The 26,843-nt window shown below is 43.5% G+C and overlaps 2 protein-coding genes across 4 annotated transcripts in view; one reads left to right on the top strand and one right to left on the bottom strand.

The window, feature by feature from the left end:
* Positions 1–671, top strand: part of mus301 (mutagen-sensitive 301) — a 46,590-nt gene extending 45,919 nt beyond the window's left edge. For both annotated transcript variants that reach the window (XM_075688669.1, XM_075688668.1), the window contains one exon: positions 395–671. In XM_075688669.1, the coding sequence (XP_075544784.1) occupies positions 395–463 (69 nt within the window). In that variant the 3' untranslated portion in view covers positions 464–671. The remainder of the gene's footprint in view (positions 1–394) is intronic.
* LOC142578942 (calmegin-like) lies at positions 482–16,698 on the bottom strand. Of its 2 annotated transcripts, none has more exons than XM_075688670.1 (14): positions 16,545–16,698; positions 16,123–16,197; positions 15,892–16,001; positions 15,260–15,318; positions 14,429–14,493; positions 14,250–14,326; positions 13,364–13,517; positions 12,623–12,752; positions 11,196–11,494; positions 8,281–8,514; positions 7,201–7,341; positions 3,859–3,981; positions 1,592–1,825; positions 482–773 (listed from the first exon to the last, which is right to left on the bottom strand). In XM_075688670.1, the coding sequence occupies exons 1-14, from the start codon at positions 16,587–16,589 to the stop codon at positions 708–710; spliced, it is 1,812 nt and encodes a 603-aa protein (XP_075544785.1). In that variant the 5' UTR covers positions 16,590–16,698; the 3' UTR covers positions 482–707. The 2 variants fall into 2 exon arrangements, with proteins under 2 accessions (XP_075544785.1, XP_075544786.1); XM_075688671.1 differs by lacking the exon at positions 16,545–16,698 and adding an exon at positions 16,394–16,537.
* Positions 16,699–26,843: the final 10,145 nt, after the last annotated feature.

Genomic DNA, 26,843 nt, shown 5'->3' with positions numbered 1-26,843 from the left:
GAGCCGCACCGGGGAGTCATGCACATCAATTGTAAACATGGCGGTGCCCGTGGGATTGCTGTGAAATAGGTCTGTAGGAACTACAGTCTGTTCAAAGAATGAAAAAAAAGAGTGTCATGGCTTTGAGGACCATGTGCACTCTAGAGTACATGTATATGTACACAAGTTAGACATCGGAAATGAAGGTACACCATGCTTACTTGCTAAGCAAGCATCTGCAACAATGATCAGCTAGTCTTCAGTCTACTGGATAACTCTGTTTGGCAATGGCCGAATGGCTGCAAGCTCTTGTTTCAAATATGGCCAGTGCAGTATGTGATAGCCACCACAACAGCGGTTTATATAGCGTACTGTGCTCATTTTGTTTCTTCCTGTAAATAAATTACTGGTGCAGCTGCTGCTATTGAAGAAGGCAGAGGATCTCCAGGAGCAAGCTGAACAAGTTCTTCAAGGAATGGTGTGATGAAACAAAAAAAGTGGGTACAACTAAAGCAACCTTTATTGAACAGTAATAAGTATAATAACTTAAGTTTTCAAGAAGCACACAAACACACACACATTCACTCCAGTTTCAGCTGTCATGCACACACACTGGTGATGCCACTACTTTTGCAGGCACCCCTTGCAGAGAAATGCAGTCCAGTCAGCTGCTACCAAGCCTTTTGCCGCTGGGCAGGGTACAAAAAGAAGTCTCTTCACATGACACATCACTCCTTTCGGGGCCTCCGCCGCCGTGGCGACCGCTTTGAATCTCCAGCTCCGTCCTCGCCATCCTGAAAAGGAGGGTGACACCATCTTTTCAGGCTTTTGTCTCTTTGGCCAAAAGAAAAGGTGCAAGAGAGTAAGGACACTAATTTTATGGTACAGACATCCACACATCCTTAAGCAGCACCCTGTGAAGCATGCTCAATGCCATTTATGTTTACTACTCAGTTTTAAAAGCAATGCTTGTAAGAAGCGGTAACCAAATAATATATTCAGATCACTGCTGCGCTGCATTCGAGTGTGGATATCGGTAAAAGTTGGTATCCACATGCAAGTGTCATGTGCAAGTTTCCATTACAAGACAATTGTGCTAAACAAATCACAAGTATACATGTAATGGTAATGGTTGGGATTGTGAACAAAGTGAAGGCTGAAATGTAACTAAGAGTAGCTCACTAGTCAGACAACTTGCACCAATTGTTGATACGTGAAAGTACATATTTTCAGAAAGCAGCTGGCCACTAGTATTTATTTACAGGTACTCATAGCAACAGCAGTGCCTTGCTTTGGAAGTTGTTAGTTATCAATAGATTGATAACTGTTTTAATTATCCTACAAGCACCACACATGTACGTATTAGGTAAGGCACATAACTTTGTCTTTGTTACTGTGCCAGAAATATAGTCTATGTTGTCTGTTATTTATTTGGCTGTTACATGTTGTGACAAGAAACTACTGTACTTTGGTTGATAATGTCCAAAATAAAGTTACTGCAAGCAGTCTTCCTGCCCCCTAGCAGTATTCAGTGCTTGTATGCAACGAAGTGGTCTAAACATAATGTAACACCTCAATACGTGTAGAAACAAGCATCATGCGCAACACGCACCGCTCCGTCTCCTTCCTCGTTGCTGCTGGCAGTGGTCTCCTTGTCACCAGACGCTGCATCCGGGTTGTCGGCACTCTTGGCCGCAGCAGGCTCCTCTTCCTCATCTTCTTCCTCTTCCTCGATAGGCGCAGTCACCGGTTCCTCTTCAGCTGCAGCTGGCTCGGCACTTTCCTCGGCCACAGGGGCATCATCACTCTTCTTGTGCTGAGCAGCAGCCGCTGCCACTTTCTTGTCCTGTGATCGGTACGCCACAACACAGCATGGAAAACGTGTTGGGCAAGTTGGTGCTTGCTTAGTGGCATAATGTAGTGCGAGGGCAGAACCAGAAAGAATCGCAGTATCTGACCGTGTGCATATGCGTCTTTCTTTGTGGTTGTGCCCTTGCACTACATTAAATCATTAAACACAGCACACATTTTGCACTGTCCTAAGCCAAGTGATGGAAATCTCACGCTAATGTTTATATATTATAGCTTTATTTCTTGAAATGGGTCAATTCCACCTAAATAGAATTTGACAGAAACAAAAAATTTTTTATTCGAGCAATTATAGGATGTTTTACATGTCAGCTAGACCAACCCAAGTAATACCTGGTAATGACGTCTTTGGCACTAAGAGCACAATCATGCTGGTCATGCCACATTCAAAAGACAAGGAGAAAGGTACTGGGTGTGGCCTCCATGTCATTGTATTTAGTGTCCATCATGTCATACAGAATCTATCTTGGAGCACTATCTCCAAAAACCTTTCTATGGAGACATCTCAGTTTGACTCACCACTGTAATATCAATCACAAACCAAGCCAACAAAAGCAGGTGTGAGTGCGAATGAGAGTTGACATAAGCAGACGCAAGTGCAAAAACTGGGGTGCGGGTTACACCAGATGCAAATTTGAATTGATTGGTCAGGCGGGTCTGCACACACATCGCTGCTCTGCTTGGTCTCTGTCCTTGGCATGTGGTAAGGGGGCAAAAAATCTGTCCAGGACTAATTTCCAAATTAAATTCTCGGGTTTTATGTGCCAAAACCATGATTTGATTATGACACGCTATAGTGGGGGACTCCGGATTAATTTTGACCACTAGGGTATCTTAACGTTCCCCTAATGCACGGGAAAAGGCATTTTTTGCATTTCGCCCATCAGGATCAACATCTCCCGCTGCGGCTTTAGCGATGCACAGCAGGCATTTTTCCTCTACTGTGGCGAGGACTTTCGGATAAACTTCTGCTAAGGCATTCTCATAAGGAGCCTACTGTATAAATTATCCAAGCGATCAATATAGTTTTTTTTAGGCAACAAATAGCAGCACTAAGTTCATAAAATGTGTAAATTATAGCCAAATTTGATAACCTTCTCTTACAACTTCAAACATCAACAGCTACAAGGTACTACCATAAAGAATAGTCTTTCTTTTGCATGTAAATTTGGAGGCCTGTTCCAATTGCTTGTCCTTACAACTGCTGGTAACAAGTAACCGAAATGTTCACATCACTTCACACAGTGTGAACTGTACTTTATTACATTCACATGCATGCCGAGCTGAAGATTAGCAAAACAGAAAGCGACTATCATTAGACTTGAATGCTCTAGTGTTAGACAGATGAGATGTCAGCGGGAAACTATAATGCAGAGCACATCTAGCAAGCAACGACCTAAGGTTCAACTGCTACGTATTCGGTTGCCTAAGATAGCATGAGCCTTGAACTAAGCGTATGTGCCAAAATAACACAAAGTAGCGAATGTGGAAGCAAAATGCACTAAAACTGTTGACACATTTCCGTTGTTTTTTCACTCTTTTGCTCTGAAACTTAGGTCCCATTTAGTTTCGATAGGGTCATGCGTTTGCCTTCCCAGTTATGTCCAAAAACTACGACTGCACAGTGCCAATGCCTGCATTACACCGACGGCATGAAAACGACACTGAAAATCATCACATGTCTTGAATAGCTTGTTTCCAAAGTTTCAATTTAGTGGGTGTTCAGTAGTCTTGTTTACTTGCTATTCAATTTCGAGTATAAATTGATGTGATGGTTAACTTTTTTGCCTCTCCTGTAGTGCTGCCGCAACCGTTACCGCACGTTTCCACAAATCATGCGTTCTTTTCCTGTTGTCCCCTAAGAAACATAACAGGGTTCTTCTGTATAATGCATTCTAGTTAGCTCTAGCGTTTTCTTATCCCCTTAGTCCATGATAGTGCCTGCAGTATAGAGCGTTCTTTTAGGGTTTACAACCTACATACTTGCAGATGCCAAGGCCACAAGCTCACCTGTGAGCTGGAACAGCAGAAGGTGATGATCAGAACTAAGGGCAGTCCCAGAACTATCACGTAGACAGCCCAGAGCCATGGGTACTTGTTGGTGTACTTGATGAGGCGCATGAACATGCCATCCTATACAAGAACAAAGCAGCAAGAGCTCTAAGCACAAGGTGCGCCTCTAAAGCAAAGCAAGTATGATATTGCCCCATCTTTTTCTAAGCGCCACTTGTATCAACATTTTCCATGGCAGCTTCCAACACAAAATGCTAGCATACAGCAACCTTCATTTTATAGACTTTGTGCTTACCACTTTGTTATCACTCTGATTTCAAAATGGAATAGCATTTCTTGGTCTGCATCATTCAATAAAGCACTTTGGATCATTGCTTGCCCGATTCATCAAGAAAAAATTAAAAATGCCAGTAATAAACAAAAATAAATGGCCGCATACCTCGCCATTGGAGAAACAATCTGCCATTGTTTCACCATCTGTTGGCAACTAAAACACTGTACAAACAAGCCAAGCAACAATGTTGTGTGCGTTATTGAACAATGCAAACCAAATAATTCCATCTTTAACAAAACTTGAGTGAAAACAAAGCAGGAACACACAGTCTTTTTGTTGTTTGAATAAAAATGTAGGTTAACGTATGTATAACTACTCATGATCTTACTGCTGAAAGCATTCTACAAGCACTATCTTGAATTGGCTTGATGCCGTGTGTGCAAGGTAAATGCTGATGTGCAAGGACATACACAATATAAGAATAAATAAAAGCAGTGCAAACGAGACGGAAAGAGACGTGACAGAGGTGGTGACACGGCGCCTGCATTCATGTCCCCATACTAGTCTTCGGTGCTGCTTTCACATTGCATTACTGCGCTAACTTGTACAGCTTGCAGCTCTTGTTGAACATCTAAAAATGCAGTGCACAAGAGCCAGCCGCCTCTGCATTGCGTAACACATATGCAACCAGCCAGACAGGCTACCTCTTGCACCATGCCCCAGATGTAGTACAAGTAAAGTCCCACGGGCAGGCCAATGTAGGTCAGGTACAAGCACCAGCCAAGGCGCTGGTACTTGCGGTCACGCCTCCTGGTCGGCTGTAAAGAGCACACTCATCCACGCACCACAAACTGAAGATGCTGATCAGTAAGCCAACTAGCCCCTGAAGCAAATGTCACATTTGCAAGAACAATGCAAGTGATCCATCTTCAACAGCACTACATTCGACAGGAGCAAGCAAAAAAACACAAGACATGAGCTGTCCTGTGTTGCCCTTGTACTGTCAGGGTGTCTACCAAGTTGACATTTCCAAATTCCCCGAGTGCCCTTGCAAAATTGCCTGAGTGATGCAGAACTTTGTTTTATGTCAAGATTGATTGACACCATGTTAACTGATGCTGTCACTTTCTAGTAAGCATGTGAAAAAATTTAAAACATATTTAATCCAGTTTGAATAGCAGGGAGTTGTGTTTATTTTTTTCAAAAAGAGAACAGAAGGGAGGGGTTAGTAAAGTGCACAGCAAATAAGGTGTCTTCGAAAAAAATGGTAAAACCTATTGCAAATAAAGTCAAACCTTCTCAGATACGAATAAAAAGGAGATGCATACAGAAGCAAATATTTTTGAATATGACTTATTTCTAACTGATAGCAAGCTCATTGGTATGAAGCCTGAACTTTGTCACAAGTGAGAATCTCTCTCAACAGCTAGATAGTCAACTTCAACTGTCCTGACATACTGTCAGCCTGTGCGCAACGCCTCAGTGTTGCATTTCACTGCATTAAAGAGTTTATTTTGGTTTGGAAGAGGGACACCTGCATTTCGGCATCAGCCAACACTGTTTTTTGAGCTCAACCTCTTTCAAAGCGGCGGTGGCGACACGCTTCCTTTCTCATTCATTCTCAATGCATAGGTCCTTTCTGTTATCATGTTCCTTCTGCCGCGTGTTTGCCCCACAGACCATCTGAAGCATCCTCTTGGTCAGTTGTATAGCCAACGTCCGACTTTTCAGACCCCCTAGGGGTCGCGAGAACGTCCGAAAAATTGACCAGTTGGAAAAAATCAGTGCAATGTCTTTCACTGCCCCTATGGGCTCAAATCACCACAGGCACATCCGAAATAGCTCTGAAGGCCTGCCAGTACACTTATTAGACATATCAGTGCTTGTACTATGACAGGAGATGGCTGGTACACGCGTATATAATTAAGGAATACATACAGAGTCCCGTGGCAAATGCCCCTTCCCACGCTAGTTATGCTTCACCGCGTAACGTTTCTGTACTCAGACGAAGCTGACTTTAACTGGCATTATGCAACGAGCCATGCTTTCCAAGCTTTGAAGCCATTCACGAGGGCTACAAAGGCAGAGCCGGTGCCACTGCTGACAGCGGCAAATTCTTTCGCTGAAAAACACAACACAGAATGGCAAGAAGCTTAAAAGCGAATGTTGAAGTAGCTAGGCCTAGCGTTGCCGCAGTTACAGTCAATCCCGCAGTGGTGGCTATGGCTGCCAGCGGATATGCGTGCGAGCGCCAACTCGAGGCAGCGAGATAATCAAAATGGCGGCGATGGTGGCTTTGATTAATGCTGTTTCAGATCTGCGGTCACGGCAAAAAGTCCAGAAAATCGGATGGCGTACGTCTTGCGTACGAAATTCCAGACGTTCTTATACATTGACTCTATGGGGTACATGGTGGTGCCGCGAAGACGTCTGAATTACCGGGCATCCGGAAGGTCAGTAGTTGACTGCACACTGGCAACTCTTTCAGCGGACACGGCATCAGAGACGATTTGTTACAATTCTTCCCTGTTATTCAAGCCTGCACTACTGCAACTTTCGTTCCCTTTCAATAAAATTACAACTCATTTTCTCTGATACAAGCACAAGTTCCCCGAGTTTTCCCTGAGTATTTCCTGACTATTCAGAATGCCTGAGAATTCCCGGTTGGTAGACACCCTGCCTCTTGAAAGTGGTGCTACTGAACATGGATTGTTACCAACTTGCCAAATTTGCAGTCCTACTAAATGTGAGTGATGACTCATTCCAAGAATACTTTACAATTGCAAAGCGAGCCATAGCCATGGAATTATGTCACTGAACTAATTATTTAATCTGAAAGCTAAATTACAATTTAAACAACATGGAAAGATTTCAGGTGGACAAATATAGTCGACAAAAAACAAGCCATATATATAATTTCATCTGTTTAGTTAAAAAAAATTACGGAAGTGCCAAACTAATAAAAGCAACCGAAACAGTACTGTAGACTGATCTGGTTAGTCCCATTAACTCAATATCCCATGATGTCTACCCTACAAGCAGATACCCTGCATAACAGGACATACCGTATCGCGATCCCCAGCTTCCTTCTTCAGGAGCCAAGTGTCGGCAGCCCACTGGTCAGCCACCACAGTGTCATCTGTGATGATAATGTTGTCGAAGAGGATTCCATCGGACATAGACCAAAGCTCAAAGCCTACAGCTGCCTGGAAGGAAAGATATTTGGTGCAATAAGCGCCATAGCAATGAATTTTGAACTTTTGACCATACTCTATCAACATACTTTTGATTCAAGCCTAGTTTGCGAGGTAACTATTCCTGTCTGTCATTGCTATGTGCTGAAGTGTAGCTGTTTTTTTTTTTCCTGGCCAACAGGATGAAACCATGATGACAATAGAGAGTTTTAGATTAGGGGTACGCAAGCGTTTGGGGCCCCCTGGCACTTGGGGCCAAGTGTGTGCAGTACCGTGGCCTCAAGCACTAGGGGGTCCCAAATGCTTGCGCACCCCTAATATAAAACTCTGTATTGAGGGTGCTAGCCCACCCAGACACTCGCATGTGCAGCATAGCAAAAAAGATGCGAGCGTGCAGCCGAAGCCAAACATTCCGGAAACACTCAAGTAATGCAGTGGCGAAGGAGAACAATGGGTACAATTAAAGATAGGCACTGCATTTTCATAAAAATAATGAAAATAAAAATAAGATGTCATTTTCCCCTCTCATCTGTGCTGACTGACTGATCACAGGTAAAATATGAAGCAGCAGCATGATTAAGGCACTGACGAAGGTCTAAAGTGTTAGGAAATCTTGATCCTAATTAGGAAAAAAATTGAATTGTGGGGTTCAACATTTTCAAGCTGCATAGTGTGCTTGAGGCTGGGGAACACCAAATTAATTTTGACCACCTGGAGTTGTGCACCCAGAGCCCATTACATAAGCGTTTTTTGCAGTTCGCTTTCATCAGAATATGGTCACTGGGATCAGGAATCGAACCCACAACTCCACACTCAGCAGAAGAATTTCATAGTCATTGAGCTAGCACCATTAGTTTGCCCCCGAATGTACATTGTACGGTGTTAATTGCATAAACAATTTACGGGTCTGCCATTTCCACAACTCTTGCACTCCATCAAAGATGAACTCACAATAGCTGTCATCCGGAAAGGGTTCTGGTCCTCAAAGAAGTTGGGGTTGGGGATCTTGCGTGGTTTCCACTTGCCCTTGTAGTTAGGGTTGTCAATAAGTGGAGCCCTCCACTTGCCCTTGTAGCGCGGGTTGCTAATCATAGGTGGCTTCCACTCTCCGCAACCGACAGCTTCGCACTTGGGGTTGTTGACCAGTGGTGGCTCCCAGTCACCGTCCATGTCGTCATCCCAGTCCTAAGCGAGAAAAAGAGGCGCCGCGGGGTGAGCACCACTGCACCTACAGGCAGAAAGGAGTGCTTTGTGCACACGCTTGCATTTAATTGCAGGGTTATGCTGTAAGCGAATATGAAGTACAGCCAAAGTGACAGATAAGTGCTCTGATATGTTCAAAGTGTCACTTTTACAAATAAAAGAACTGCTCCCAGGTAGTCCAGCTCATAATTAGTAAATAAAATGCAGTTATGGTTCCCATGTCAAAATTAAGAAAATTTTGTCAAGTTATAGCAAAGAGCTGATCGAGGTAATTTCTTAGTGCTGCTCCACCAGTGCTGTTTGGAACGCCCTCACCATTGAGGTCTCCGACTAAATATGCACAGCAGCATCTTGTAGAATATGACCTCCAACAATGCTGGTTTAGCTATGCAAGAGCCATTCATTGTATGCAATTTCATTGCAGCTTTTTCATTCAAAATGCCTACTCTCTGCGAATAAATTACTCCATACACCCTGGAATAAAGCTAAGATTATGAGGCTTCTGGAAGGGTAACCTAATAATCTAGGTTGAATCAATGTTTGCCTTTAGTATTCCCTTAACCCTTTGAGATGCTTCTGAGGACAACTGCATGCATTGTATATTTCAAAATTTTTATATCGATAAGCCCTCCTCCAAGAGTGGTGTCCAGCTCATTCGTCAATCTTTTGCGATATGTACGAGTTTCAGCACTTTTTCAGTGTTTGAAAGCTAACACCTAGACTCCCAAAAATAGTTGAGATGCAGAGACTGACTATTTCACATGCAATTTTGCTTGCCAAACTGTGAGCCATGTTAGTAAGTTCATAAGTGGAAATTGCTGCATTCAAAAACAACAAAAGCAGATAACCAACTACATGTTGATGTACTGTTGAAGCAAACACTCCACATGTCACAGAACCAGAATAGAATAAATTCTGTACTTATAACATCGGCTCATAAGAATCTCCAAGCACAATGGCTTCTTTGATTTTCTATGGGTGGCTATGCCATTTTTGGCCAGATTGTAATGCGCCCATTCTTGGCCAATCCTCCAGAATGGGTACCTGCCACTATGACACAAGGGGTCTAGAATCCTTGAATCTATTACATGTGTCATATTTCTCTGCACGGGCGCCTCTCATCACCATTCTTCCTTCGATAATCGTCACACGTCACCTTGGCCATAGTGACATCGATGTGCCGACAATATTGTGTGCATTGCATTAAGTTGTATAGCATTCAATGAACCGCTTTACTAACGCTTCACTTCACATAGATGCCAACATGCACATTGGATCTACATTTCCTGTTTTTCCTTGCTACTTTAACAAGTGCAATAAAAATGAAGGACTGCAGCAGCACTCTTGGTCTCCCAAAGTAAGCTTGCAGCCACTGTGATGCTATGTATGCACAATATGCTTAAGGCTCTCAGCAATACAAGCAAACAACTGTGATGCACAGATCATGTGGTGACGATTGTGTCAGCAAAATGTTACACCATTACAGGGTGCAACAACAGCTGAAAATCCAATGAAAGCCTGGTGCCTTATTCTTAAACCAGCTTTTCTTTTTGCCAGCACGGACAATGTCAATTAGACCTAAGAAATTTAAAATTTAAACCCAAGGAATTCTAAAATTTGGTTAAATAATAAAAACTGTCCACATATTTAAGATTATGACTTTCTTTTTGATGTCTGCTGACCTTGTTTTGGAGGGACATAGTAAACGTACTCTGCTCTAAGTTTCAGATAAAGTCATCGGGGCCAGTGGCAGAGGTTTATGGTGCCACAAGGATTCAGATTCATGAAGTTCTTTCATGAAATATCCCTGTAATGGCACCCGAAATTTTATGCTATATGTTTATAGAGAGGGTGGCGATGCTACAGGTAGGTCTGAATAATCAAGGGGGTTCAAAAAATCAGGGAGTGAACTCAGTCAGGATCTGCATTCGTGTTGTTTTGACATTAGCTTTGCCAATATTTGGATGCAAATAAAAAAATAATGAGAACTTTTAATATTGTGAAAATCGTAAACAAGCCACATAGAAAGTGGGAATTTCAAGACAAAGTTGTAAAAGCAAAAGCAAAAAAAAAAACAAAACAGTTGCGTGTGGCAAAAAAAAAAAAAAGAAAATCGCCACACAAACATCACGTTAGCCCTCGGATCTTAGGTTAGAGAAGGCAAGGGAGGAATATAATTTGTGTGCACCGGGCTCTCCCAATGCCCACTTTGTCTTAAAACTGTCTTAACATTCCAGATGAGACAGTGTTTCAGACTGCAGTGAAAGTGCCGATTACCCCCTTGCACCATCACCTCACGTTACAATTACCTTTATGTCTACTATTACTAAAGCCTTAAAAAATTATTGCGGTAGAATGCTTCCTCAATGGGGCTTTACAACTTCCAATTTATAACAAGAGAGAAAAGCAGGAGGTTAACCTGAAGTAGTTCTGGTTGGCTGTAGTTCTGGTTGACTGCTTTGCATGGACGGAAGGTGTTATAATGAGTAAGATAGAGCAGCCGAAGAGAAGTAAACCGCACACACAAGCCAGCAGCAGTAATGGTAGCAGGCAACATTCTTCAAGTAATGCACTACAGTGCAGACATTGCACTGTGCACAATTTTATGGTGCCTGGTGAGGGACCCTTTAAAAGCTGTGTCAATGCATCTATGGGTGTCTCACCTTGGGCCGTTCAGCCGTTGCATCCGGCACCAGCTTGGGTTCATCATCCAGCCAGCCAACAGGCTTCTTGGCGTCTGGGTCAGGGATTTCCCGAGGTGCATCCTCGTCCCAGTCATCAGGCTTGACCGCATTTGGGTCAGGCACCTTCTCACGCTCATCCCAGTCTTCTGGTCGTTTGTCGTTGGGGTCTTCCACTTCCTTGGGAGGGTTCACAGGTGGCTCAAAGTCTTCCAGGAGGCTTCCCTTGACTTCGCTTCGCTGGTCCACAAGAATCTCAAATCGGTTGTCAGGTGACAGCACTGCAAACACCACAGCCAACATCTTTTTTTTTTCCAGTACAGCAATGCCACAACAGCCTATTTACCACTGCTTGAAGCACATCTGAATGCTTGAAAACACTGTGGAAAGTGTTAGCTCCTGATAAACCTAACCATGCTGACTAATAGTGCCTGTAGCTTTGGTTCACTGCCTGTGCCAAGAATTTTAGCCATTTTTGTAGAACATGGAAGATAGTTTTAAAAGGTATGCACAAATGTTTAAAAATTCCCATATGAATGGTTTGCTATTTGATTTGCATTTGATTAGAGAATTCACTATTTGAAATTGCTGAATATTTGTTTCATTCAAATATGTAAGAGACAACACTTATTGGAGTCTCAAAGGAGACTGTTCTGAAAGACCGGGCCTCGAGGAATTTGCCGTCGCTGCACACGGGCATCAGTCCTTGAGTCACCTACAATATGTCCCTTCAATTGAAGAGCACGAACTACATTCTCAATGAAATGCCAAAGCAGAGCAAAGTTGCAACTTATCCAATTAACGATGGGTACGTCCATCACTAACCATAAGTATGTGGGCCGATCTTATGAAGCTCCTCCAGCATGTGATGTAGACAAAAGCGCCCCCGTTATCGTCATATACAACTTGTTATCATTATATATGGTACCATAAGTTGATTGCGCTGTATTGCACTTCAGATATGCTCAGGAAGGCCTAATATTGAGACAAACTTTCCAGATCCTTCTGCAGAAGGCGTAGTGAATGGAAAACTTCTCTTCAGTAAATGTGTATGACATCAACGTTAAAAGCAGAAAAGACCACCCCACATCAAAACAAAAATGGTCCGCATGTACTGAAGTAGCTGCTTAGTTTTCTCTGTTTAACATTGCATATACTCTCAATTGCCTCAAAGGAATCTTTGGGAGCTAAAATTCATGTGACTAGTACGAATGTATTAGCACTGTTATGAAAAAATTAGAAAAGGATAGACAAAAACAGGATAGCAATAGCAAAAAACTATGATGCAGGAGAAATTTAGTATACTTGATTACTGATTTGTTGCGTGATGCATTCTGGGCCATGCTTTTGTTCAGTTTTCATTTGTTCAAAACAGTGTGCCGGTGTGAGAGAAGTACTGCTGCACTTGCCTAATGTGAACAGGTGGGGCTTCTTGTCCTTGAAGATTTCGTCAAACTTTGACACGCTCTTGGACTTCTTCCAATGCTTCTCTTCGTAGCTGCCGTTCCGGGGGTTGCGATGACGGAAGATAAAATGCAGCTGCAGATGGATGCAAGCACAGATTAGTGGTTGAAAAGATGTTACAGGGTTAAATAGCCAAGAAAAGAAAGAACGTATAGTACTGCACAACCCAAGATTTCTGCCACACAAATATCTCACAAAAATGACAGGTTGAATTATCACAGCTAACAAACTTTAGCGTTTTTCTGGCACGTCTTCCAAGATTCGGCTGATTTGTCCTTGATTTCTACAAGACTCGAGAAGTGCTAGTCTCAGGTTTGTGCATTCTTAGGCCAAGAACGCTAGCGTTCATAGCCACTGCAGTAACATGCTCGCTGAATTGTGGTGCACAGTTTCTTATAAGCCAACTATTTTCCGTTAGAGATTCAATATTATTTGTTTTCCATTAGCTTACGAAATAACGAAGTCAGCAGTAATGTAATTGTAGCAGTCAAAATTTCAATGCTGTCCTTAATTTCTTTATGTTACATAGTAATTGCAAAATCTGCAAAAACTAAAGGGCAATGAAACTGAAGGGTTTTACATACTGTGCACCAAGTCCCAACATAGAGTTGGTCATCATTGGTATGACTTGCGTTTTTGGATGCATTGTTATCTAGCTTTACGACTATGAGGAACTGTGCAAGTACCTGATGGTCAGAACCACACTTGTCTGGTCCAAACATGATAGTGTATGGGGACTTGTCATTGAACTGCTTCAGGTCCTTGTTCTCGTCCAGGTCAGAAAGGAGTTTCAAATAGGCTCCACCACAATCCTGCCCTTCCTGGAACTGTACTTCATACCTGGAGTGCAATGTCAAGTGAATAAGCACTGGGTGTAGTAATGCAATGCCATGTACAGCATCATTTTTGTACATTTTGAATGGGCAGAAAATTTGTCTTTTTTTTTAGAAAATATTAAAAAAAAGAAGGAAATAAATGGTTTCACACAGTCCACCAGAAATATTTGTAGCAGGGCAATTCTCCATGCTTACAGGTAAAGAATAGGAACAGGCCGTCAATATATACATTTTGTTTGCTTGACTAGAAAGGCCGATTAAGCACATCTGCTACAGTCAGCGCCACATTGAGATGAATGTTCCACAAGTACAGTGCAACTGTTTCAAAACACATGCAAACAAACAAAACGATAAAAACAATGCACAGATCAACTACACCGTTTCTTTGACCTTTTGGTCTTCTTTCTGCCCAAAATTTTGTTTAAACTTGAAGTTCTTACTTATTGGGGCTGGAAATTTTGGCCACTATTTCAGGTGCGCAAGAAAAAAAAAACATGAGAAGAAAACATTTTCTTTTTCAACGTTTCTTTCAGCAAGTTCTTTTTTCTCGACCGTTCACATCTAACCTGAACCCCATATAGTCAACTATATCGATTGTATAGGGTTTCAGACAACTTCTAACAAAAGTTTACCAACCATAGCATTCACCAAACAGATGCTATCTGTCATGTAACTACATAAAACTGCATATGTTAAAAGTGAGAGTAAACCCAGATTCAGTAATGGCCACACTCACTGAAGGACAAAGGGTTTGTGGTCGAAGGCAAATGGCTTGCTCAACTTTGCAGCAATGGCATGGTGATGCGCTTTGGACTGTAAAAGAAACATCAGCGCTTTATCTGCATGAACCAAAACAACGCACTGATCTAATTCTGTCATTTAGTGAGACAACACAGGCCAAACTACAGTGCCTACCTTGAGAACAAGGCCCAAGTCTCCTCTCAGGTGGCTTTTGGAAGATGCTTCCACTTCCCATTTACCTGAAAACATTACAAGTTGGTTCAGGTAACTAAGGATTCTCACTAAATTCATGGAGAAGTCACCTTTACGTCACCCAAATTGCTAATAACTTTTTTTCCTACTGACAGAAGATCTGCGTTCTGAAAAATAACTTTCCAAGTCCTTTTTCGACCTCCATCTCTCAAGCTATTAATATAAATTTGACACCCGCAAAACATTCAGCATTTGCAGCATTTATATAAATAAAATTGCATCTTTTTTGTGTTGCATAGTGGTTTAAGTTTACTGAAAAAAATGTACACTGTGGATAACAAAAACAACCTCATGAGATCCCCTCCATCCCTGCACAATTTTTTCATATGTGTATCACGCAATAACAGCTAGACAGAATGATGTGCGACCTTGCCAAACGTAATGGCTTTTTTTTCATCTCAATATGTACAGCCAGATGCAGACGGAACATAAACTCGAGAGGCCAAAACACGGTGAGAGGCGAGAGGTGGCCAAGGCAAGGCAGCCTGTCCATTGCTTCCCCCTTTCCACTCCTACCCTGTCGAAGACTGTACAAGACACGCAGCAACAATTTAATGACCCGCAATCACACAGTTATGCCTTTGTGTCAAGAACTACAAGTTTGCTTGAAATAGATAAGTAAGACAGAAAACATAGCAAAGTTCAAACTAATCCTGCATGCACCAGGCATCTGCTAGAAGCAAGTAAACCCGTACAGCAAAAGCTGCAGCAGGTGGGTCTTATCAGACTTGAAAAAGCAATATTTCCACGCACCATCATATTTAGCTACACTTTCTTCTGCTCCATCCTTTTTCGCTTCAGAAACCACCCACCTGGAATACAGGTTCAAAAACAGAAAAGTACCAGCATTAATATGGTACTACGGCGGCACAGTTACACAGAATACGTGGGCAACATGCAATGTCTGTACGAAACAACAAAATCACCTAATATATGCGTTATGGCACCATGGTTAGCAACAGCTAAACATCGGAGGCACATGACCATGGGTCATATCAATGAAGTTGTGCATTTGCTTCATTGACAAGCCTCCCAACTACACTCTCGCAATGACGAGACGACTTGCATATACATGACGTATATAATTTAATGAATTTCATTTAATGAATATTTATTAAATTACGGTACTTGACTGGCTTCAAAATCTCAGTACCTCACGGGCCACTGCAACTGGTTTGCAGTATTGTGCTGGTAAACTTGAAGGGGGTCGATTGCAATGGCTAAACTAATGAACACAGGGGGCAACGTACCAGTGCAACATGTTATTTGCAGTACCTACCACGGTACCTCACAGAAGTACCATGGCACTCATAGGAAGGCGCAGCGAGGCGAGCAGCAAACGTACTACATAGTACTGAAGAAAGACAAAAAAAAGGTTCGCTCACCGTTCCTTGAATGCGTCGACATCATCGAAATGTTCTGCAATGTGAGCAAATCCTACAGGTTTTGGAATGTTATAAACGATGGCTTGAGATGGCTCGGTCTTTGGCGCAGGCTAAGAGGAAAAAGAGCGTCGACCAACATGATTTATTTCTATCCGGCCGCGCTAACAAGATTAGGCAACTGCCACAAATAGGAGAAAGGGAGAAGCAAACAAAATAAAAACCGTTGTCTACCTTTTTCTCCTCTGGGACGCCAAGCGATCCCGGCAGGGCAAGGACGACCAAGAGTGCGCAGCCTAAATACATCACCTGCAAAATCGAAGCAATGAAAGTTAAACAAAACTACTAACAAGTAAACTTTTTTGTTTAAGTGATTGGTTACAACAGGCGTATTACAACTCATGCTTTAAAAAAGAACCAATGGATGTACGGATGGATAGTAGAGTCGCAAAGGCATCCGAAAGACGAAGTACCAGCGTGGTACCGGCTAATTAGAGCCACTTACGAGCAATCGATTACACCGGAAAACGGGTTATACAGTAATCGCAGTAAATTGACGCGACGCTCGCCGATGGCTGTTGGGCGCGGACAGATCGCCGTCGCGAGGGCTGGTCGTCGACCGCGTCCAGCGAAGGCGTTCTGTGTGGATGGCTTACCTGACGCTCGCGCGAACACCTCATCCCAGTGGCAGGTAAATGCATCTCAATCTCTCATCGCCGGCTCGACCACGCCGATTCCAGAGTATTCGCTGTTTCGTGGAGGGATCCTATTGGGCGCTGGGTGAATACGAAACGGCGACGGTTATTAGTTGTGGGATCATACGCCAAATTTACGCTATGCACTGACGCAAGGGGCAGCGCAGTCAACAGCGTGGTAAACATTTGGTTTCGTTTTCGCGAAGCACACGGACTGTGATTGTGTCGGAAGCGCGATAGTCGTAGAAGAGTCTGTTGCTGGGGCTGTTGGTACATACTTTTGGAAATGATGGAACCAAGCCTTTAAGACGCAAACACTAGGAGAGAAGTAGACAGACACGTGTGTCCGTCTACTTCTCTCCTGGCTCTCCTGGTGTTTAAAGGCTGGGTTCCATCGTTTCTAAAACAATAGTCGTGTTGCAAAACATACAAAACCTTTCTTGGTTTCAAAAGTTATTAGTACCTTAAGTGTGTAATACGTGTAATAACTTGCACGCGAACCTTTTTTTTTTAAAGCAAGCTTTCGTCTCGTTTTGTTCGCGCTGGTAATAGTTTGCTTCAATATCAAGTCCTGCCAAACCTTTATTCATTAAGGCGCAACAGGAAGGCGTCTACAAACTCGCGTGAAAGCAAACAGGCAAACGGCTCGTCAAAAATAAGGACGAAGCTAATTTTTCTGCTATTTGCTCTTATGAGCCCTCACCATTCAGATTTCGTAGGCTTCAATGCCGTTCATTTAAACTATTTTGACCGTTAAAGAGGGCCTGAAACGATCCTGACGATTTTGTACAAACTCACTGAGTCTTTAGGGTAGGTCTTTCTGATTTTTAAGTGACACAGAACTGCCCCGCATAATTCATGTAATTTATTATAAAGTTTAAAGATGTGCATCGCTACCGATCGCAGCGGCGCTGCTCCCATGATTTTTCAGCAGCCCCGTCCATATACGTGTAACTATAGTGTACTAGAATAATGTACACTATACGTGTAACGTCAATCGACGTATCTACGTACGCATAGTTAGCGCAATTGACGTCACTTGGGCAGGCTATTCGATTGGATGCTCACGTTTCGTCATTGATTTTTCCGCCCATGTTGTCATGGGATTGATCCCCTCTCCCATGCACACGCACAAAACGTCTTCTCCGTCGCGCCAAAAACGAATAGGCCGCGTCAGCTCGCGTTAGAATGTGGATTAAGCGACTGTATTTGTGGTTTTTGGAGGAAAGAACGAGAGTATTGCTAGCCGCACTGGCGATGGATGACACCCGAACATTACCCAGAAATGGGAGGGTGCAATGTGATGAGGGAACAGAATTCGATAAAGAACAGATGTGAGGAGCAAAAAAAAGTATACAGGCCGGGCCTAGGTATTTACAATAATTGCAGTGTTTACTATTGTGAACATTCTGGCAATTAACTCAGGCATTTTACCTCCTATGTAGGGGACAGTAAAACTTTATAGTAATATTCCAGAAACTTTCGTGGGTCTTAGCTTCGCTCACGGCCGGTGTCAAGGTGTTTTCGAAGTGCACACTAAAGTTCATCCGCGTCGCTGCTCCCGTATGCCTATGACAGGCTCATATTGATTACGGGAGCGTAAAAAAAAAAAAAAATTATTGGAAGTAAAATGGACAAGCGTACAAAAAAGCTGTCTGAAGCCAAAAACCGCACATTTTTCTTTGTTTAAAGAATGATGCCTTTATTGTTCTCTGGAGAACGACCAGCCCTCGCTTTGTGCCTCTCACCATGCAGTGAATTGCGCGCGCAAAATTCACCACTGATGAGGATTCTCAGTGGATAAGAGATGCGCCGCCTGACCTTGCTGCTTGCAGAATTGCGTGCTGCTTGCAAGCAAATTTGGAGTGTGGACAGAGAGACAACGATCATCATCATCATCATCATCATCATCATCATCATCATCATCATCATCATATTTTATGCCCACTGCAGGACGAAGGCCTCGCACCGCAACCTCTAATTACCCCTCTCCTGCGCCAACTGATTCCAACTAGTTCCTAATTCCTAATTTCATCGCTCCACCTAGTCTTCTGCCAACCTCGTCTGCGCTTCCTTTCTCTTGGTACCCATTCTGTAACCCTAATGGTCCAACGGTTATCTACCCTGCGCTCTCTGATTTAAACCACTATATTTCTGTCTCTTAACGTTATGCTTAGCATTCTTCATTCCATCGCTCTAAGATAAAAAAAGAAATCAGCAGCAGAACCCACCCCCCATCACCTGAATAGAAAGTTTAGGACGACTATGCTTATGACCACACTCCTTGTGCCAATTAATAGGCGATAAGGTTGCGCCGCTTTCGCAGAGAAAAGTAGAAGAAAGGTGTTGTCCGGTGCTTGTAGCAGGCAGAACAATGCGGCCCCACCCAATGCGCGCCTTTATCTAATTCCGGATTGTGTTATAACCATTAACACAACAACACCACTTATCTTCGCTGTTACCTGTGCTGCAACAAGTCTATTTTCTTGCTCTTTGCCTTTCATTTCAGTGCCTTTCTTTCTCCTTACGTTTTTCTGCGTCAACTAATGATTAAAGGAAACGTCAGTCCTATTTCCGTTCACGAAAAACGGATAGACGGCGGATTTTTATAGGCCATTTGCAAAAATCCAAGCTTGCTGCTTTGCCCGGCTGTGTGGCGTTTTATTTATTTAATTTATTACATACATACTACCAATCACCGGCGATTTCAGCTCTTCTCCACAGACTCTATTCCTTCCTCTAAGTGTGGCCTCTCGAGGGGAGGAGCGCTAGCCCAAATGCTTTAGGATTTCTGGAAAAATTTGTAGCCCTTAAGATTCCCGACGAACACCTAACCGCCAGGAGAAAATTTAATGTTGCGATTCAAGTGCTTTTGAGGTCATTGAAACAGTAGATTGAGTAGTGGTATTCGGAGGGATAAAGGCGAAGCTTTTCTATAGTAAGAATACATTGTTCTGCTGGTCTGTGGACGGTAATATTGTGGCTGGAAGGCACATTTCTCGCTTATGCGTAGAATATATCTGCAAAGGGTGGATGACAATGGGTCACATTGTTCACTATATGATTTAATAAACGCTGCTGCGTGTATATATATATATATATATATATATATATATATATATATATATATATATATATATATATATATATATATATATATGAATGCTTGAAAACATAAACAGCACTGAAAACGGGGATAAACAAGAAGACACAAGACAGTGTGCTGTCTTGTTTTTGTTCGGTCCCGTTTTTAGCACTTTTCGTTTTCCCAAGTCATGTACCAACCAGGTCGCCAACATAGGTTTTTTTTTTAAGGGCATCAATTTGTAAACGAAATGTTAGCCTTTTTTTTAATATTATCCTTTTAAAGCATAGCATAAGGATGATAGCACACTTCGATGCGAAGTGGCCACACGCCTTAGCAATGAAAAGCATTTGTCAGAATTTAAGAAAAATGTTGTTTCGGCAACATAAAAATGAGTTAACGCATGCTTTTCCGGGGAGTGCTCGGAGTGCTTTGTGCAGTACAACCCTTTCTCTCACTATATATATAGTGAGAGAGAGAGAGAGAGAGAGCTAGAAGAAAGGAAACTGAGGGGCCCGACATTTATTACTCATATCATAGGGAGCCGACAAGCAATGACACCAAGGATAGCATAGGGGAGATTGTATGTAGTTCTAATTTAATTAAAGAAATGACAAATAAACAAAAATGAAAGTGGATGAAAAAACAACTGGCCACAGGTGGGATACGAACCCACGTCTTCTCATAACACGTGCAATGCTCTCACTAGAACTATCTACTAGAACTAACCCTGGGAGTGTTAGCCAGCACCACCACTCACGGCCTTGGTGGAGGATGTCGAGTATCCTTTCTACCGTAAATGTCAGGTTTTGTTTAAGCGAAGGCAACTGGTCGATAAACCCACACATGTTACCTGAACCAAGGCATCAAAGTTGCCTGATTCGAGACCCTCGCTATGCAATGAACAAGAAGAAAGGAAGCGGAGGGGCCCGATATTTGTTAGCCATATCATAAGAAAGCAACAAACAATTTGACACCGAAGGACACATAGGAGAAATTATCTGCAGTTGTTAATTGAATTAAAGAAAACAGAAATAAATAAAAATTAAGGTATATATATATATATATATATATATATATATATATATATATATATATATATATATATATATATATATATATATATATATATAGAGAGAGAGAGAGAGAGAGAGAGAGAGAGAGAGAGAAATGGGGTAAAGGAGGGGGAGGCGGAGCTTAGCCCCAATCGCTCGGAGAATGATCGAGTCGAGGAGAAAGAGCATGGCTAGGAAGGAGGGTAACTTCCGTAGCTCTCCCAATATGAGACGCGCCACTTAAATTGCGGCGCGAATGTTTTATTGAGCTTTAGCCTACGCGTATACGAAATTTGTCCAAACCGTTTCAGGTATCCTTCACAAACATGCAGGTCAGTTTCGCGCAGATACTGCAACAGTGATTTATAGAATGTGTTGTGTCAGTTTTTGTCGAACCCCTTTTGATAGCAAACTCGGTCATTGGGTATGTGCCACTGGGCGTGCGGCAAGCGAGGGAACGATTCTCAGCGTTCGCAGCCGCCGGCGCGCCCCGAGCGGACTTCTCGGCAGCGCTACTAGATGGCGCAGCGCGTCCAGAAAGAAGCGCGAGAGTGGAGCCCGGCTGCCGCGTGACGCGTTTTTTTAAAATTATTATTGCGATAGCGATAATATATGGACACTCCAGGCGCGTTTATGTCGTCGGCTTCGCCGGGGAGTTCCGTGTAAAGCCCAAGCGTGATAAAATCGTCGCCGTGCGCCGTATGCTGCATGTGCGAGTGAAAGCTTGCGAGGGTGAGCCGGCGAACGAGGCTCAATCTCGCGTGCGCGAGCGAGGAAGGCGGAGCGGAAGCACGCCCTCTACGACACTTCGCCGTGCTCCCTCGCGGGTTGCAGAATCAAGCGTCTTTCCTTTCTTTAGATCACTATCAAGCACGCCCTCTTCTGTCGCGCGCGATGCACGGGAGCGAGGCGAGGGAGGGATGGGCGTTCTTCTCCTGGCGACTGCTGCTTACGGCGCGGTCATGAGGGCACCGTATCTGGAGAGCGATCTGTGACGTGGCCAAAGTGCGCGCCCGCGCGGACCTCATCTTCAAAGCGATCTGCGATGCTTTTTTTGCAGAGTGAGCGCAGTGCCGGTAGCTTCGTATGCGCTGCGCTTTCGACGTTTCGTTTGTTGGTGCGAGAGATGCAGGAAGGTCAATTCGCTCGCTGCTGCTGCCGCGATTCCTCGCTCCAGCGTTGTGACAGCGAGTTTCCGCGGTCATCGAGCAAGATTTGTTCACGTTTACCAGTGCGCGCGTGACACCATGCTTGTTAATTTAGTTAGCAAGCGAATGTCTACAATTTTATAGGGCCGATAGAACTGCCATCATTACTTCGTGTAGCTATCTACTAATTTGCTATCGCAATCGGTGCTTCGCCTTTCGGGCGAAACTGCGATTTTCTTCGATGTTCGCGCGCACCGGCACGCCATGCTTTACGGAGGCTGAGCATAGGCTTCGCGGCGGTGCCGCTATATGACACGGAGTGTCCTCAGGAAGGCACGAAAGAGAAGTCCCGCTGCAGTACACGCCCCATACTACAGGGTGGTCATTTTTAAGTTTTCCGGAATCCTTAAAAATCACCTGTTGCAGATAACATATAATTCTAGTCCTTGAGCTGAATAATTCGGAAAGGTGAAGGTTAGTTGCTTGAGAAATCGAAACACATATTCAACGAGTTTCCCAGGTCCAGTTTCCAAATTAATTACTTTACGTCACATATTGCAACTTATGAATTGTAGCCGGTGAACTTGCAAGGCGTATCCACTTAAAAATAATTTGCAGAATGACACCAGTTTGGAAACATGCACCGTCAAGCAAGTCGCAAAAACGCATGTTCTACTTACTTTTTTAAAACAAAACGCTCTTTCATGCATTGAAAGACAAAATTAACTGGAATGACCATGAACGAGAAGAAAGGGGTAACCGAGGGGCCCGATTTTTATTAGTCATATCATATAATGATGTTTGTTGGCTTCTTATTATATGTCTGGAATGCCCATGTATTTTTCCCCATACTTTGCTTTGGGAAATATCTCGAAATTGGTGTCATTCTGGAGATTAATTTCAACTGGAAACATCTTCCAAGCTCACCTGCTACAATTTGTTAATTGCGATATGTACCGTAAGGTAACTAATTAAGGAGCTAATTACTGAAGTTTTGTTAATTCGCTGCATACGTGTTTCGATTTCTCGTGCTGGTAATGTCGTCCTTTTCGAGTAAACCACCTCAAGGACAAGAATTATGCGATCTGTAATAGGCCATTTTTAAAAATTCCGGAAACCTTAAAAATTATCACCCCGTATAACCTCCTATGACCGGGGTAGTTGGAGAAGTATGGGAGAGGCCTTTGCCCTGCAGTGGGCTTAACCAGGCTGATGATGATGACGATGATGAAGATGATGATAACTAGTTTTGACGGTAGAAATACGTTGTGTCGCTACATTGATTCAACGCAAACGCATTACAGTCGATAGTCATCATGAGATGAGTTTTGCCGAATTGAAAAAAAAATGGATTACTACCGAATTACGGTACGAAGTTTCAATTCCTCGAGAGTGCAACAAATATTTTCTTTACATCGGGGCCTTACCCAGCAATTATTTTCGCAAAGTGGCGTTGCGTGGGGACAAAGGCGGCCATTTCGAAAGATTTCTATTCGCCTATTTTCGCCTTTGAAGTCTGCACGTCGCTGACGTATGATAACCTTTGCGCTTATGATAGCTTATATGAAAGCTTTGAGAATAATCACTTAATTATTACAACCATTTTTCATCTAGTGCCTTGCCATTACTCCGCACATATAATATATTGTCAGTAGTGGATTTAAATAAATGTTCTCTTGGTGTCCTGACGTATAAATTTTGTCGAGGAGAATTACCAATTTCATTGATAACAAAAGACCAAACCCCACATTTCACTGGCACTTGATTTTCACACCATAATAACTACCTGCTACCGAAACCAAGGATTAACTACGGGGTTTACTGCGAACTTTTTGGGAACATTAATATGGAATTCCCTACCGCCCTCCATTAAATCATCACCTTAAATTCATTTATTTAAGAGGAAACTTCGTAACTACTTGTTGGGAAAGTGATTGTGTTTATTGTACGCTTCTGTGTGCGCAATAATACTCCCAGGATCTGCCTTTTGTGTTTATACTTCATTATTAGAACCATGTCATGCCTTTTTTTGTTAATATTTTCTGTTTCACAGGATTGCTACTGCTGTTAACCGCATTAAGTGTACTTTTTCAATGTATTTATTGTTGGAGGTCCCTCCCCAGTCTTTGATTATGGGACCTCCTAGAATTACTTTTTCTGTAAAAAATTTTCAATCGCATCAATAAACTGAAACAGAAACTGAAACCTAACATATATGTGTATATTGACGTCTACCCATAAGACATCTATATATGTAAGTTGTGGTGAGTATGTCGCCGCAGCGATAATTTCGAGGACTGTTGGGGTCCCCTAACCTCCTCCCTAGTTATGGGCCTGAATTACATCGCCTTCAATTTGCGACTGGTTCAAAAAGTGCGTTAGGAGCAGCGTGCATGCTTCAGACGCGAAGCAGGGTGCTAGTTATATCACTGAAACTGAAAGGTGCTATAACATAAACTCTTCCTCCTCAGTCGTAGCCATGTACACCTGTGAGCAAAATCATACGGACTACAGAGTAGCCGTGCACTTTTGAATTTTGCACTTGAAAACTGAATTTCTTTGTAAACACATGCATAAACGGAAGTCGACGAGCGCACTGGAACGTTCGAAATACGGAGTTTGGGCTGTCCTCAATTTCAAGATACAATAATAGGCAGAGAAGAAAATCAGCTTTAGCGCGCATTCCATGATCCATACACTTTTGCACACTACGCTCTCTTTTTCATCAAACGTTTTTTTTTTCGCTGCTATTAGGGCTTTGGCATCTTTAATTTTACAGTGAACAGCTATATTCGTATACCACTAGCAATGTTCTTTCGCTGCGTCCCCCTCGTCCCACCTTCTCTCCCTCAGGCCTATTTTCGAAGCGATTACGCGGCAAGTGGCTCTTGGCAGTTGGCACAGATCGTCGAGATCCGTTTGCTGCGAATGTTCATAAATGTCCAATAAACGAATAGAGTTGACGCCATGTATGGAGCCGTTCATCATTCATCCTTGAGCAGTAGTGTCTCGCTGTCGTTCTTCAGCAAACTCGTCACGGCGGCTCAGTGGCTACGGAGTTCTGCTTCCAAGTACGAGGTCGCGGGTTCCATTACTAGCCACGACGGCCCCATTTCGATGGCGGTTATCTTAAAAAAGAAAGAAAGAAGCCCGCTCGTGTATGCATAGGTTCGGGTGCACATTGAAGATGTTCAGGCGGTCAAAGTAAATCCTGGGCCGCCCAATTCGGCGTTTCTCGTAGTCCGGCCGTATGTTGCTTTGGGATGTCGAACCCTGCGAATGAATCAATCGATCTTCCGCAAGGTTGTCACCACAGCGCTGCTCACTGTTTTGGCTGTCGGTCGATGCCCATATCGCAGGCGAGATTCCGCCAAATTCTCTGATCGCCAACTTATTCTTGATACGTTGGCGGTAGAGTGGGCGTAAGCTTGCGCGTGAGTTGGAGTGGATGTGTGCAGGTAAGGTGCGAGAAACTTACCATGCGAGGAAGCAGCGCTGTAGATACTCCCTTCGTCACTGCGTAACGAGCGGTATACTCACTCTTGACGACGTTCCGGCATTGAAGTCATTGCTTTGGAGGTTAGTGATACAACGCCGGCGGACGAGTGAACTTCTTTTATTCTCGAGGAAAGCCGCGCATCGCGAATGGCCGGCAACACGGGCAGTCGCTATATGTAGCAGTAGTCTGTGGTGGTAACGCAGGTTCATCCCATTCCCTAGCATCCCAGTCACTATATTTTTGCAGCCAACTACTACTGCACACGTCCTCCCTCTACCGTTTTAAATTTTACAGCATCAATATAGCGCATTGAGGTTAGGAACATCCACAGTTTCATTTCTGATAGCTGATCGCGCGGTAGCAAGGTAGATGCGCTAATGGTTTCGCATTCATGCGCTTTCGCTGAGGCAACGTGCGGCGAGCCGCCGAAAGCGCCATCTCGTTTCTCTAGAGCAAACTGCTCCGCGAAAAGGGTCTTATAGAGTACACCTGTCAGATAAAAAGCATATATACGGACCACAAGCCCCACGGAAAAAAAAAAAGACCGGAATTTATTCGCATGCTTCAGACGCTCAAATTAAAATTGACGAGTGCACTGGGAAGTTCGAAAAAGTTCGGACTGCTGTCCGTCTGTATTATATTGATAGGTGGAGAAACAAATCGGCTCACATGCAGCATACATGCTGCACCGTCGAACCACGGCTGCGATTACCTGCTGCGCACGCGCAGCTAAGAGACCGCATTTTATGACGACACGTTTAATTTTGTATTCTTTTGGCTCTTCTTCATTAGCTATGACAAAGTCCACTCGCCGTTATCGCAGGTACCGGGCAGATCCGGGCAGGTACCGGGCAGGTACCGATCGGCGCGAAGAATGATTATAATTAAAATTGGATGGACGGTTACATTACAGCCACTATACTCAGGTTCTCGGCGATCGCTCGGCTTCTCAAACAAGCGGGCGGAGCGTTGCTAGCGTATGATAGACTCCAACGACCGTCACTACGTAAGTTCTGGGGTTTTACGTGCCGAGGCACGCCATATGGGGACACCAGTATAATTCTGAATAACAGAGGCTCTTTAACGTGTACCCAATTCACATGGCAGCCCCCACCGAAAGGCGTGCCTCCGTTGACAGCTGCATTAGCGAAAACAGTCATCTTACGCTTACGAAGATGCAGCAGGAAACAATATTTAGCGGTCCCTAACGACGCTGCGCCGGGAGCTTTTGCCTCGGCTTACCAAGTGGTTGATGGCAGCACACTCCCGCATTTCGCATTTCCTGGCTGCCAACGTTGCAGGTGAGCTAGAAAGGGCAATGGTTATAACGAAGTAATGGATATAACGAGGTGTGGCTTCTCCTTCAACTTCTATGGAGCAAATTTTTACGCTATATCTGGCTGTTTCTTTCCCCTTTCGGTATCCCACTCAAGTTATGAACTACCAATTTCGGTCAACAGCATGTCTTGCCTG

This window comes from Dermacentor variabilis, chromosome 4, assembly GCF_050947875.1.
Source record: "Dermacentor variabilis isolate Ectoservices chromosome 4, ASM5094787v1, whole genome shotgun sequence".
Classification (NCBI taxonomy): Eukaryota; Metazoa; Arthropoda; class Arachnida; order Ixodida; family Ixodidae; genus Dermacentor; species Dermacentor variabilis.
This window is presented reverse-complemented; position numbering and strand designations above follow the sequence as displayed.

Coding starts and splice junctions, on each gene's coding strand:
- LOC142578942 (XM_075688670.1), bottom strand. CDS start 16,589: ATGCATTTACCTGCCACTGGGATGAGGTGTTCGCGCGAGCGTCAG. Junction 13,518..14,249: donor CACAAACCCTTTGTCCTTCA/GTGAGTGTGGCC, acceptor ATTGCACTCCAG/GTATGAAGTACAGTTCCAGG. Junction 774..1,591: donor ACGAGGAAGGAGACGGAGCG/GTGCGTGTTGCG, acceptor CCTCCTTTTCAG/GATGGCGAGGACGGAGCTGG.